We start from the raw sequence: 15,456 nt of genomic DNA, 5'->3' as shown, positions 1-15,456 counted from the left end.
CACGAACAACGAGTCAAAGCAACAGGGCAGGACAGAAACACTCCACACCCTCAGGGGTGTCTCTGAGGAACCATAAGCACTTCCAGGTCAAAAGTCCAACAGAAACACACACATGGTAGCACACTCTAATTCACCAGGTAATTGTCCAGAAAGTTCACATTTCATTAAAGAAGTGGGTCTTCATAGAGAGGGATGCTTTAAGTCTTTGTGTTTCTTATAACACTTTTGCTGAAGGCTCACAGCTGCTTGGTTGTCCACTCAAGGACATTCTGACCTCTCAATGACAATAAAATAAGTTGTCAGAGAGCATGAGAAGTCATTCATCTCTATTATCCTCTGTGGTTTCCTGCATCTGACAGTAACAGTGAAGCAGGACTGAGAAAACAGCAGAGCTGGAGAAACAGACACAGGGAAGGATGACACAAATGGAGAATTTACATTCTTTTTCCTTGTTTTATAATTAAATTTTTAATGATTCATTCAAATGACTGACACTGATGTATAATATTCAGTATAAAAACCTTTTCAGTATAACATCTGCCTTGTAGCTGCTTGGTGACCTTCTCAGTGGGCTATACAGGTGGGCAGAGGTCGAGCTGCAGTGGGCTGAGCTGTTTTATCTGTATATATAAAGCACATTTAAAGTAAACCTGAGCTGGATAGATTTATGTTTGCATGCCCTATTTATATATATATATATATATATATATATATATATATATATATATATATATATATATATATGTGCGTGTGTGTGTGTGTGTGTGTGTGTGTGTGTGTGTGTGTGTGTGTGTGTGTGTGTGTGTGTGTGTGTAGAAGAGAGGCAGTTGGTCTGGGAAAGACTCTTGAGGTGCTGCATTAGAGGAAACAACTGTGATGAGCATTGTGTTGTGCGTTTGATTGTAGGCGAGGAAGTAGAAAAAATTGGTGTGTTTATACAGCACAGTACAGCACATGAGTCTGAGCCCTTACAGTCGCATGACCCTCTGCGTGTGTGAGTGTTATCAAGAGGAAGTGATTACTGTATAACTTGGTCAGAGGGAAACCTCTGACTATTGTTCGGCCCTTCCTGGTCATTACAGAGGAAGACGAGACTCCATCACTGTCACTTTTTCTCTAGCTAGCTTTCTCTGTCAGTGACTTTCTTCTCTTTCACTACTTCGATCTATTTATTTTCTCATTTTCACTGTTTAGCTCCACCTTTTTTTTCTTTTTCTTTTATTCTTCATACTAAAATAAACAGCTGAATTAAAACCAACTGTTCGATAGGCACGAACTAATTAATTATACATTTAAAATCTTCTTTTTATTTAGCAGGGACTTTAACTTCGTCACAGTTCTTTTGATCAAATGCAAGCAGTTTGTCTGTTATGTTGTGCTGCCCTCTGCCGTCTAAGATTAATCCTACGCAAAAGCGTCTGCAGCCCCCAGAATTTCCAGTGCGAGGAATTTAGGCTGCTAGCGTTTAATTATTTCTCATAACTGTGTACATATATATATGTATTATTATGCATGTATCATGTGTATTCCAGAGTGCATTATAGGAAAAAAAATATTTAAAAATGGAAATCCCCAGCCTTTAATTTGAGCTATGATCCGTATAAAATTAAAATCTAGTAAAAGGCAGTCTGTAGTAGAATTACATTTTTTGCTTTTATTTTATTTTATTGTTTTTGCGAATATTTTTAAAAGAAGCAGTTCGTTCTATTCTTGCTGTAGACTGAAAGTGACCTTGCGGGAGCCCTAAAGTTCGTTACTTAATTGAAACCTGCACAGCTGCGCTTGAATGAATCAGCACGACTCCTCCAATAATCACATCTAACTTGATTCACCTGAGGCGGCTTTGACAAATATAATCACCCGGCGGTTGGTTTCACTGAGTTTTTATTTCAGGAGCTTGGATTACTGTGCGCTCAAAGGCCAACATGCCCACCAAAAACGTTACCGACGAACGGCTCTCCAAATTTAAGAATAAGGGGAAAGATCCAGCAGTAAGTTGACTATGATTTTTTTTTTAATTTATTTATTTTTTTAGGTTCTATGTAATGGGTTATTTTATCTGAGCTACACCATCTACTCCTGTAGAAACTTCGGGAGAAAAGGATCACGGAATGCGTGGAGTTGCGCAAAGCTCACAAGAATGAAAATTTCTTGAAAAGAAGAAATATAACGCTGTCGTCCCTCCCGGACGAGGAGGCCCTGTCTCCAGACTACATCCCCAACGAGCTGGTAAGTTTCCAGAAACCTTTAATAACTCTACTAAAACTAGCAGAGACTCTAACAACATACCTGTAATCCAGGTGACCCACTTATCCATTGAGGACATAATTAAAGACGTGAACAGCGACTGCAGGAAGTCCCAGACCCGAGGCTGTCAGGCAGCCCGGTGAGTGTTCAGGGATGATTATGATCTGTCTGATACTGTCTTCAAATGTAACCCTTGCTTTTTGCCATCTCACAGATGATTACCAGCTCAGTCTGTCTGTAAAGAAAAACATCAATTTCAGGGATCACATGGGACCTGTGGGGAAACCGTAATGGGCGTTTATACAATGTTAATGACACCCAAGAATTTATTGGGTACAAGTGAACTGAGCAAAGTAAAGCCTGTACCTTAACTTTTTTTTTTTTAATCGTCTCCTCAGGAAGCTGCTTTCTCAAGAGCGTAACCCTCCTCTGAAGGAGATTATAGATGCTGGTTTGCTGTCTAACTTTGTGTCCTTCCTGTCTATGGACGATGAGCCAACTCTGCAGTTTGAAGCAGCTTGGGCTCTAACAAACATTGCCTCTGGGACCTCTTGGCATACACAGCAGGTATTAAAGCTGTCTGATATTAATGTTATGTTGGACAGATTTCACAGTAATCTATCAACATGTTGGATATTGTCAATATTCAACATATTATAGTCACATGTCTGCTTTGGGTTTACCTTGTAACCTCAAGCCATTTTCAGAGCAGACTAAATGTGTGTGTCTACCCTCAGGTGGTGGAACATGGGGCTGTACCAGCTTTCATCTCTTTGCTGTCCTCGCCAATGCTGCACATTAGTGAACAGGCTGTCTGGGCTCTTGGGAACATTGCAGGTTAAATCTTAAATACAATGTATTGTCATGTCTGGCTTTGCTCTAACAAAGGGGGGTGTTGAAAATGGGAATCTGAGATGAGTTTCAAAAAGCGCCTCAGTTGCTGAGTAACTCTATGGTCTTCCCACTAAACAAAGGAATATGGAAAATAAAATCCAGTCCTCTACTTCAGTTTCATTGTTATGCTTACAATGTAACTACTCCTCAGGTGATGGTGCAACTTATCGCGATGTCCTGATTGAGTGCAATGTCATCCCAGCCTTGTTGTCTCGAATCTCTCCAGACACACCGGTCAGTTTTATGCAAGCTTTGTTTGTGTTTGTCCTCTTTTTCTGATAACTTCTAAATATTCTGGATTTGAGATTGTCCTGCACTTGGTAGAGTCTAGGTTTAGCTTTGCACTTTAACCACACTGCCAAATCATGACTGGTTTAAATGCATTATGCTGAAAAATCTATGGTTTTAATTTGTCAAACTGAAGTTTCCACAAAGGAACTTGACTGCCTTTAACTGGTTCTAGTGTATAGTAATTCATGTTGATGGCTTTCAATGCCAATGAGTGCATCAAATTGGTCAAATGTGATCAAATAAGTTCTAATGAGGAAGATTATTATTAATAATACTTCAACTGCATGATTCTTCAACTAAAAGCTACTAAAATAGTATTAACAGATAACTAGTAAAATGGTGAAAGAAACTTCAAGTCTAAACTGTAATTGACTCTAACTCTAGGTTGGCTATTTGCGTAACCTGACATGGACTCTGTCCAACCTGTGTCGAAACAAGAATCCATTTCCACCCTTGTCTGCAGTCCAGCAGGTAAGATCAGGAACTGTTGTATTGACACGTGATCAGATTGCACATCTTAATTCCAAATCCACCAGTTGATAAGCTACATCTTCTGCTTCTGTAGATGCTTCCTTCACTGGTCCAGCTGCTTCATCTAAGTGACAAGGACATCTTATCTGATGCATGCTGGGCAATCTCCTACCTTTCTGATGGTGACAATGACCGCATTGAAATTGTAGTGAAAACCGGTATTGTTCCTCGACTGGTGGAGCTCATGAGTCACCAGGAGCTTGGTGTCATGGTAGTGTATATACACACACCCCTACTCTGAACTTAAGGGTCTGTCACTTGAGCATAAGTTAAAAATCTGACATGAGATACGAAGATTTAATACTTTCCCCTCTGTCATTACTCAGTGTTGCATTTGAATATGAATGATCACTTCATATACTTTTTTTTTTTCATAAATCTTTGACAACCAGACCCCAGCTCTCCGCTCCATTGGGAACATAGTGAGTGGCTCTGACCTACAGACTGAGACTGCAATTGATGCTGGAGTTCTAAATGTCTTACCCAAGTTAATGAGGCATCCAAAGGCCAGTATTCAGAAGGAGGCAGCATGGGCCTTGTCCAACATTGCTGCAGGTCCATGCAAGCAAATCCAACAGCTGATCACCTGTGGTCTGCTTCCTCCTCTAGTACACTTACTGAGAAATGTGAGTAGCCTTCAATCTGTAGTCTGAATTCAAAGTGTAAAACTGTGTACACCACCTTTGTGTTTACTGGGTTACTTGATCCAACGTAGTTTTAATGAGCCATCACTCTGTGGATAAAGGCCACAATGAAGTGTAGGAGTTTAGTTCTTTTCCAAGTGAAGTTGTGATAAATGGGCTGAAATCAACACCGAAAGTTGGCACTTAAACACTAGTGCCGTTCAGATTCTGAGTAAGCTAGCCATCAGTATGTTAGGTTTTTTTTTATTTTTTTTTTTATTTTTCTTTAATACAGAAAATTGTCCAATTTCACAAGTAACAATGGGCTTATCTGTTCAGCTGCCAAATATTTTATTTTTGTAAATATTCTTCCTCGTCTCAGGGTGACTTCAAAACTCAGAGGGAAGCTGTTTGGGCTGTGACAAACTTGACTAGTGGGGCTACTGTGGAGCAGGTAGTCCAGTTGGTGCAGAGTGGTGCTCTGGAAGCAATCATTAACCTACTTCAGGTCAAAGATGCTAAAGTCATTCTGGTCATATTGGATGCCATAAACAACATCTTCATGGTGAGGGCAGAAGATGTCGCAGATTATAAAATGCATTAATCTGGCTAAATTAAAATGCAGTGAGATTTAAGTCTAAATGATACTATGTTTGGTGGGGTTGGCTGTGACTTTTTCAGGCTGCAGAAAAGCTTGGTGAGATGGAGAAGCTTAGCCTGTTGATTGAAGAGCTGGGAGGACTGGACCGCATTGAGATGCTGCAGAACCATGACAATGAAATGGTGTATCAGGCTGCACATAACATAATTGAGAAGTACTTTAGTGATGTAAGTCTTAGCTGTGTGGATGAACAGTTATAATGTAAGCCTTAAACTTTGTAATCTGAAGTTGGGAACTTGTACTAATATTTGTATTTTATTTTTGCATTTTGATTTGAAAGCTGACTAAATTTTTTTTTTTTCTCTCTTACCCTCTCTATCTAGAGTGACACTCATGGTGAGAAGGTTGATGCAACAGAGGATGAATTTGCTTTTCAAAGCCCTGATGTCCAGAAAGCCTTTGAATTTTAAAACTGACTCTGTATGTTTTGAATTCATGTTGAAAATTTGAATAAAGGAATGATCTCAATGGTACTAAACAGTCATGGGTAACTTGGGCAAATCTCATTGCACCTGTGAACCACAGCAAACTAAAATGTCACAAGTTTTCCAACATTTAAAACGGTTAAATCTGCAACTTCTCAAGTGTAAACTTGAGTAAGGGCTAGACGTCAACTGCATTGCTGGAATTCGGGTTGCTAGTTTCACTTTACTACTTTCCTGCGCTGTAACTTATTCTGTATCACTCTGGGCAAATCATTAGCTTGCAGAAGACTGACAAGAAAATTGGCCTCAGTTAAAGGTGCTTTATTTCTGCCTCTCGAACATTTGTGGCACTCTCCTTTATCCCGTCCCCACCTGCTTCATCCACCAGTGTCTAAACTGTCAGGATCATGTCCTGCTTCCTACAGTTGGTAGTGACTCTGAAGTTTATTAAAACTGAACATGAGTTGGCAATCCCTCCTTTACTGAAATTTAAGCATTCAAGTCTGGCTGACTACACTCTGAACTAGTAATTCAGACACTCGTGCAAAAAGTATAATGAAGTACACTTTCCACCCCTCACATGCACTGTGAGGAAGTAGAAGACTAAGTCAAAAGCATGAATTGCCAAAGCCACCCATCCTCTTCGCATACCACTGAAATGTAGTTGAGATGTGGCTGCACACTGATCACGAACTACAGCTTTGCTCTGTAGAATAGCATTACAGACGACCTAGCTAACAGAAGGGACCTATAAATAAAGCATTTTCAGAACTTTACAACTAGAGAATTTTTAATTACATCGTTACAAATAAAGAAATTTAGACATTTCCTTAAAGCTAATACAAAATAACATTTATAAAAACCAAGATGTGAAAATTCACAATGGTCAGACCAGGCTGAAGTGTGTGCACTGGTGCATCTGGCCAATGCTCTTTGATAATGTCTTTATCAATTGAAAATTGATACTCTTGGCAGACTGGCACTGGACTGACTCCCAGAATGCCTTGAGCATAAAGCCATGATGAAAACAAAACTACAGCAGGTGATGTGAACTTCTAGTCTTAGACATCTGGCAACAGCTGCAGACTTCTTTCATAACTGCCCTCCTAAGATATGACTTTTTCTAAGAAGGCAGCAGCTTTGGAAAATGTCCTATTTGTCACAAGGAAGACCTACAATTTTTTACACAACATTTTACACAAGTTTCAGTATCATGCTTTCCTTGACTTGCCAAATTTCAAATGATGCAGAACAATGAAAAGCAATGTGCATAGGTATGGCTAAAAATACAACTGAGTCAGCAATCAAGCTAAGATGTGCAACAGCCATTAAAAAAAAGAACTTACTGCTAATGTGTTGAATACAATGGTGATTTTGGCCCCTATTATGTGATCTAGGTGGAGCATTTTATTGCTATTTATTATAAATGGAAAAAATACAAATAGGAATTTGGAAACTTGCGTTCCTGTCGAAGCACCAGACATCAGTCTTTAACAGTGTTTGTGGACGTGTGTCTCTACATTTTCTCATAGCTAAGCTCATGTCCACAAGTGAGGCACGTTTTCTTGTAGAGGTCTTCCTCTTCATCTACAACCTCTTCTGGTCCGTACTCATGCTGGTGAGCGGTGGTGTTTTTGGTCCACATACTGCTCCTTACTGTTCTGCGTAGCTCTGATACACGCACAGAGACACACAGCTGATGTTTAACAATGCTCAGTGTAACCCATTTGGGAGGGGAGAATTTTGGCTCAAAGCAAACACCAACCTTTGACCTTCTTGTTGAAGCGTTTTTGCTTCTGCACCTCTCTGTTCTCTTCTCTTGTTTCTCTGGCTTCTTCTAGAGCTTCCTCTGAACCCCACACCTCCATACATCTTTTCTCCACCTGTAATATACAAAAACCTTTTAGCAGGTCCATAGACTGTACAGGTAAGATGGACACTGGCACCATGATGCCCCCCTTGGAATTGTAAAATTCTGCTTTAAAGTTGAAATTTAAGCATTTCGCTGCAGCCATCTTTGGTTTTGGGTTGAAGCTAATATCTGGAAAACCGAGGACTAGTCAGCCACACTGTAGCTAGTAAATTCTAAATGTTTAAAAGTGATTAATAAGTTACTAAACCAAGTGGGAACTAAGTTTTTTTTCATAGATCTTTTTGTAACCAAAGGAATCGCCCCCTGCTGTCCATTAGAAAGACTGCAAGTTTAAATCACTTTTACCATCTTCTTCACTTTAAGATTATGTAAAAGAGACTTTTACATAATCTACAAAACATACACCCTAATACATTTCCTGAACATTTAGCGGTACTTTGGTTTACTCACACCTCAGCCTCTCATTTCTTGGGTAATAGTATTTTCACATTATTTATGTTATCACAAATCTAATGACTAACGATTTTTAACACACAGTGTGTTAAAATTACAGTTAATTGGTAAGCTTGTGTCATAAAACGTGTGCATTGTAAACTTAAAACAAAACAAAACAATTATCTGCTTGTTTTTAGTGAAGATTTACGAACCAATCACTTCACTTTTTTTATATGAATAAAGTTTCACATACATTAAGCTTTTTAAGACAGAAATACTATATTTAAGTTCACAGTGAGCAGTCTAGCCACACAACACTGAATGCTTAAGAATATTAGCATAACGTGAATATAGGTTAAAAAAGTTGTATGAACTGCCCTTCGCATATTTTCATACCTGCAGCTGGAGGTAGAGCTTCATATCTCCCCAACGTGGGTTATGGGGGTTTTTCTTCAGTATAAACCTGAGAGGAGGCTCCCTCTTGTCCAGGTCACAGTCCTTCAGCAGGTAGCGCTGCTTAGCCTCAGTCCTGGAGATCAGCTTGTGCTTTTCCTCATTGTCCCTGAAAAGGAAATAGGTTTAAAATAGATCTTTAGTTGTACGACTATATAAAACAAAGTTGACAGTTATACACAAAAAAAGTTTGAGGCAACTAAATGACCAAAACATTGCACTTTAAAGCCCCTAAATACATAGACTGTGATGGACACCAACACAAAATGTTTAGGTATCTTAATGCTTAATATAGAATGCACAAGCAAATACAGTAAATGACAGCAAATCATCCTTTTTTTAAATTTCGTCATGATGAAGCCTTAGTTTAGTTTTGTTTAAAAAAAAAAGGTTCAGTACATGTAACATGTAACATGAGGAGGTGTTAATTCATCCTCCAAATTCTTCCAGATCTCAGGGAGCATGACTGTAAACAGCTGTTAAACACTGGAAATCAGTGAGGCTTGCAGGTGTTTATGGTTCAAAGTTTTAAAATATAAGTCACCAAATAAATCTAATAAATATAAACGTATTAATTGTGCACACAGACTGCAGCAAACACATCAGGTGTGTGTGTAAGTGTATACCTGCAGTTGTCGCACACAGACAGGTCAAAGCTGTTGCTCAGGTACGAGTCCATAAAGGGTTTCTGACATTCATCACACATCAGGTACTCTGGTTCAATCACCGGAGCTGAAAACAACGCAGACCCACAGTGATCAAGAACAAAGGTAAATACAGTTTTTCTCAAATGTTAAAACACAAAAGCCAATCCTGCAACCCAAATGACCAGTAGTCTAAACACATTTACTAAATGTAGCCACCATATTCCAGTACCATAAACGCATGTCACATGAAGACACAATTCACAAAACACAACCCTCTGTACTCATAAATCTAAACACATTTTTCCTTGCTAAAACACATGTTGCAAAACAACTCTGCTCATATTCTCAAATGAAAGCCCATGTGATGCAAAATGCTTGCCACAGTCACCAATCTTTGAACACAGGGAACACACCTGGCGTCATTCACTACACACAATGACTCAAAATTGAAGACACTTGTTGCTAATGCTGTACCCACATGTAAAAGCAAGTTCAGAGTGCACAGTATGCTGAAGGTTCCAAACAAACACAATGGATGAAGGCAGAGTCAGGGGAAGAGGAATTTGATGCAGAGGAGGGAGAAGAGCTGGCCCTGGAAGAAGAGGAGCAGGCCAATGAGGAAGAGGAGTTCAAATGAGAGGAGGAAGAGGAGCGACCAACGAGGAAGAGGAGAAGGCCAACATGGGAGAGGAGAAGGTCCAGGAGGGAGAGCAAGACAACCTCGCACCATCATTACGGACGAGATGCGAGCAACAGCTCAGCGACATGATGCCGCACAGTGATTGTGGTGTGTGTGTGGTGTGAATAACGTAAATAAAAAAACTTCACACCCTGTTCATGTTTTCAAGATTACTGTTGTGTGCAATAGATTCTGTTTTTGCATTGAGTTGTGTTACAGTAGTGTACGTACATGCAGGATTTTCTATAGATTTATACTACTCATATGAAACTCACAAATCTAAATGCCTAATCCTCTGCAGAGATCTACGACGATCCGTTACTGTATAGTTTCTAAAATATGCATTGGCAGTTATGAAACAAAGAACCTTCTCACAAATTGAGCATTGTGTTTTCAATTGTTTTGCTGTAGTGTGTAATGCTGTGTATAGTGTTTACAGTTTTGACAGCTTCGAGCTGCTCTCTTGGTGTGGGAGTTTGAGTTTTGCAGTGGGAAGGTGTGGTTGTGTTTATGTAGCTTTAGAGAAGGGTGTTGTGTTTGGACATTGGGGGACCTGGTGGTAACGTTTGTGACATGTGTTTTAGCATTTGAGGAAAAACTGTAATGTAAGTACGAGACGAGCACGTATTTGTCTAACTAAACACACACCTGGCTGATGCACCACTACCTTGATCGTCTGCTCTCCCTCTATATTTCCCTCCTCGTCGATAAAGAACCCAGCTCCCGAGTCGATGGTCTTGGAAACTTTGGCCGCTGTTGCGCCCTCCACAGCGGACAAAGGACGACTCGCAAGACGGGCTTGTCGGAGCATCAACGCCCGCTGCCGGTTCCTCTCGATTTTAGCCCGCATCGCCGGGGAAAGCTCGAGTTTGGGACTCGAAGCACCACCATCCACTGTCTCGGCCTGTGACGGATCCATGGTGCTCTCTAAACACAGCGATCACGGCAGAGCAATGAATTAAATTACTCTGCAGAACTTGCCCCGGTCCCTCTCGCTCCATGCAAAGTCCAGCACTAGATTGTTGTTACAAAACTGACAGCTGAATGCTTCCGGCTTCTTTTTCGTTTGGGTCTTTTGGTGATTTTCAAACAGCTTTCGGGGGCAATACCGCCACCTTCTGTCTGACCCCGTGTGGAGTAAAGCACACCGCTATCGGACTAATAGTAACTGAATTCAAAAACGTCCACATATCTATTTATTACACTTTATATAATAAAATATTGCATATTCATTTTGATTCTTATGGCTTAGTGATTGTAAAACCAGAAATTCAATATTTCCAATTATTATTATTATTATTATTATTATTATTATTATTATTTTCTAAACTTAGTCAAAAAGAAAGGATACAATGTATCCTTAAATAAAGCTCCCAATGAGCCAGAGTTTCTTAAAATGTTTCAGTTACTCTTTAGTAACAGCTATCCAGACTTTTTCTTCATTCAAAAGAATTGTCGGGCCTGAAACACATACAGTATCTGAAAGTCATGTCTTGAAGAAACAACAGAGACCAGACCCAGGGCCTGACAGGTGTATATGGTCCTTCAGTAGCAACAGGGTTTATGGACCTGATGGTGGATATTAGGAAAGAAGAGCTAAGCAGAGCCTACAGTCATTTGTCAAACACAAGGGAGGCACTGTTATTGTTTGGTGTTACATTTTAGTCAGCGGTCTTGTCAAAATTGATGGATGTACAAACAGAAAAAGTATGGTAAGATTCTGATCCACTGTGTATTATCATCTGGAAAACATCTGATTGGCTGCTCAGATTGGAAGATCAGATTATCTACTAATCAGAAGATTGGTGTTTTCATTACTAGCTGCTCCAGTCTGCATGCCAAAGTATCCTTGTGGAAGATACTGAACCCCGAGTTGCTCTCAGATGCTTTCGTTGTAGTCTGTATAGAAAGCACTTAGGTAGAAATAGCATTTTAAAAAATTGTATGAATGGGTTTAAATGGGTCCATGAGTAATGTCATATAAAGTGCTTTGAATACTCGAGTAGAACAGTGCTACATAAGAACCAGACCATTTACTATTAACAATGATCCCAAAGACACTGGTAATGCAGCGAAAGCATTCCCAAATAGAAAAACACACATTACTATCAGTCATGAATTGGCTTCCCCAGAGCTCAGACCTCAATATTAGTGAAGTTATGTGAGATCATCTTGGCAGAGAGTGGAGCAAAACACCGCCAACATCAAAGAAGAGCTTTATATTTGTAAACTTCTTAAAGATTGCTGCAAATTACAGCATCAGCGTAGCATGGCCTGGAGACAATCAGCTTGTGCTTCTGCTGAGTTATTATTAATTTATTATTAATTTATCCAACAGTTATAACCAGTCCTGTCATACTAATGTAAGAGTAAAGCATTTTGACTGGAAAGCGTCATGGAAATGTGAATGTAATTTTTTTTAATTATTTGTAATTTCCAGAAGTATTAGTCAGAGGAATTATGGCTAATATGATATCTCACACCATTCAAAACTCTTTTTCCTAAATAATCTTGCTTTCTTTTTTCTTTCTTTCTTTCTTTTTAAACGATCTCCAATATGAAAAGGAACCTGCACAAAAGTAAAACACTTGCACCCTTAATGGCTTCTAAATATAGTATTTCAAATTATAAATCTTTCTTAATCCTGGTTTTGTGAGAATGTAAACTCATTATCGCTGCACCAGAATGCCACTCATTACGACTTTCACTGACCTAATGCCCTTGAACCTTTACAGGGCAAAACTCATTAGCTTGTGTGTGTCCACACTCAACATTAGTTATATTCAGTTCAGTTATTCAGTTACTCCCTAACAAGCACATTTTAAATGTCATCATACTTATATCTGTATACAACTTCTGTAATCCTAAAACAGTTCCACCCCAAAAATGATCATTCTTTTATAGGAATCAATAGCACACACATTTACTCAGTTACTGACAAAGACACTTGATACATATATGGGAATTTGGCTGGGGTGATTTTGTAGCTTGTTAACTGGCAGACAGGTACTTGAGTTACTCACAACCTAAATTTATAGGTAGTGAGGAAATGTCCTCAGATATCCCCCAAGAACAACCTTTACCGCTGTCCTCAGCTGTCCATTTAATCTTGGTTGCATCTCACTGGTCTTTGCAGCGGGCCATGCCTGCTTTTGTAAGAGGCTTGTGTCTATGTAAAGCAAACCACATCCTGATGGATGACACTGCTAATCTGTGTTATGAGGAAGGTTGAGTGGTAAACTGACCTCCCTATTTACGTGATTTAAATATGTCAATGTCACATTTTGTTAAGAATCTAGCAGGCAAAGTATTCCAAGATCTGCAGAGTAATTCATATGATTTTCATTCACAAATTGCAAATATACTGCAGTTAAATTAGGCTGACAAGGCTGTCGGGAGCATCTATTTCTTAATATTAACTAAAAAAGTTCACCGACATTGATTTTTTTAATTTTTTTTTATTTGACCATATAACATTTTATACAGAGATAAATTATATATGTTTTTACAGTATAATACATGTTTCAAGTAGAACATTATAACATTGTTGTTGAAACTGGTCGGAACGAATCTTTCTAAATGCACTCATTCACATACATTCCTCACATTCTTATGATCCATCAAAGCACGAAAAATGTAGTAGTGATACTGCATAGACTGGCTAAATCTGAGCTGGAGTCTGAGAACATTGTGCTGAGTTTTATAAGCTGCTGTTTGTTATGACTTTGACATACAAACGCTTACAATCACATTAGTCTCAATTAACGATTACAAAAAAGTAGTATACATAAAAATACACAATAAACACACATTTTGACGTTCGGAATAGTTGGTATCAGTTTTATGGAAATAAACTGTACACTTATTTTAAAAAAATAAGAATACAGTTAAAGTACAATGAAAAGAAAAATCAGAAATATATATGCATATATATATATGTACCTGAATAAAGCTGATATTTTTCATGACATCTTTTCAATATTAGCATACAGAATTTAAAAAAAAATCCAAGAATAATTTTAACAAAGATGTGATATATTGTTTCCATTATTTATTTATTTTTTTACTTGTTTTAAATGCTAATGTTTGCACTTCCAAGAATTAACAGCAGAGGGAGGTGATAATGGTCTACAGCTCATTTAACTAGCAAGGACCCCAACCCAAATGACAAAGGTTTATTCAAATGAAGCAACAAGGTAGGCCAGAGACAACGTTTGGGTTTGGGGAAGAATCAGCAGAGGCTGACTAGAGAAAAATGGAAGGGAATGCAGAAATATATGTGTAGGCATTTATAGGTGTATGACTGAAAGGGCATTGTTTGCGGTGTGGACATGCTCCTGAAATTCAGATAAACTATTTTTCATTTCTTCAAGAATTATAAATTATTGCCCAGATTAAAGTCTGCTTCAAATTCTCCTGAGAACCGAGGGGAAAAATTTTTTTCCTTTAGAACTTTTTTTTGTGTCATTTATTTATTTTGAGTATTTTGGGGCAGGTTAGAAGAGATTTTAAGCCATCTGTGGTCTATGCTGTATATGAGGACAGGCGGTTGGTAGCAACAGGTGGTGCAAAATGCTCAAGATGGACAATATGGATACTAACTTGCCTTTTTAGCAAGGCCCCATGTTACTAAATGGGCCACAGTAGTTGGATTTTGCTCATGAAACAACAACAATAGAGTAAAAATTTCGCACCATCAGAGAAAATGCCAAAGAAGTAAAAGCCTTTCTTCAGTTTAACATTTCTTTATTGTATTTTTCTGTAAGTATTTAAAATTACAACCTCCTTAAACATTTCCATTCAATCCCGAAGAAAAAATTTTAACATTTGCATACATTTGAATGGAAACATTGTACTGTGTTTTCTTACTACTACTAGGGATGTAAAATTCCCTGCTTTTTACTCAGCGTTATGTCACTAACTGAACAATGGCTTACAGCCTGTAAGTCTAACAGAAATAACACAAATCTGTGTTATCTTTTACAGTACATTAGTTGTTTTACATCAAAATAATACAGATGAAAAGCAGTGATATCGCTTATATTGAACACTCTTTTTTCAGGAACATATAAGTTGAAAAATAACCTTGAAGTTTAACAAGTAAAATAAAACAACCTCTGTTAATCTTTAGTCCAGCACTCGTTGTCCAAACTGCATCTCTGGGAATCAACCCTTCACTAAAGTCATGCAATGTAAAGGCAGCCAGAACCGAAGAAGTCATGTTCACAAGCTCGTTATAGATAGTTGGGATATACATATTTAGGCAGTACTGACAACCTTAGCCAGTTTTATCCATGTGCAGCAACTATTCAGTATTTGATATGTGCTACAATAGATTTCAGTGGATTCTGCCAAATATGACCCCAAATGTCAAAATGTATTTAAAAACACATAACATTTCTCTGATGTAGCAAAGTACGTGGAGTATTGGACATCGCCCTCATAATGATCTTATATACTAAATATCTGCTTGTAAGAGTAATGATGTCTCATACTTGGTTTGAGACATCTTCATCAACAAACCAAAATCAGCTGAGATCTGAGATCTTCAGCTGACATTTCAATCTGGCTTTTCTTTCACTGACCATCAATTATTTTCAGCATGTTTCAGCCAACACAGGAAACTGCTTGCAGTCACGTCGGAGAAAGAGAATTCTTCTTATTCGATGGCATGAAATCCATAAAAGAAGCACAGGT

At 38.5% G+C, this 15,456-nt stretch overlaps 2 protein-coding genes across 2 annotated transcripts; one reads left to right on the top strand and one right to left on the bottom strand.

Moving 5' to 3' along the window:
- Nucleotides 1–1,903: 1,903 nt before the first annotated feature.
- kpna7 (karyopherin alpha 7 (importin alpha 8)) lies at nucleotides 1,904–5,706 on the top strand. The gene is made up of 12 exons (XM_085460921.1): nucleotides 1,904–1,991; nucleotides 2,086–2,241; nucleotides 2,316–2,386; nucleotides 2,646–2,814; nucleotides 2,985–3,084; nucleotides 3,293–3,375; nucleotides 3,817–3,903; nucleotides 3,998–4,174; nucleotides 4,356–4,589; nucleotides 4,969–5,151; nucleotides 5,268–5,414; nucleotides 5,571–5,706. Exons 1-12 carry the CDS (start codon nucleotides 1,926–1,928, stop codon nucleotides 5,655–5,657), a joined length of 1,560 nt encoding a protein of 519 aa, XP_085317047.1. The 5' UTR covers nucleotides 1,904–1,925; the 3' UTR covers nucleotides 5,658–5,706.
- A 625-nt stretch (nucleotides 5,707–6,331) lies between these two features.
- xpa (xeroderma pigmentosum, complementation group A) lies at nucleotides 6,332–10,806 on the bottom strand. Its single transcript, XM_085459872.1, has 5 exons — nucleotides 10,408–10,806; nucleotides 9,060–9,165; nucleotides 8,377–8,542; nucleotides 7,438–7,555; nucleotides 6,332–7,343 (listed from the first exon to the last, which is right to left on the bottom strand). The coding sequence occupies exons 1-5, from the start codon at nucleotides 10,676–10,678 to the stop codon at nucleotides 7,189–7,191; spliced, it is 816 nt and encodes a 271-aa protein (XP_085315998.1). The 5' UTR covers nucleotides 10,679–10,806; the 3' UTR covers nucleotides 6,332–7,188.
- Between the last annotated feature and the right edge of the window lie 4,650 nt (nucleotides 10,807–15,456).

The sequence above is a fragment of the Copadichromis virginalis genome, linkage group LG6 (assembly GCF_057382275.1).
Source record: "Copadichromis virginalis isolate Kocher_CV1m ecotype Utaka linkage group LG6, C_Virginalis_male_GT1.1, whole genome shotgun sequence".
NCBI lineage: Eukaryota > Metazoa > Chordata > Actinopteri > Cichliformes > Cichlidae > Copadichromis > Copadichromis virginalis.
This window is presented reverse-complemented; position numbering and strand designations above follow the sequence as displayed.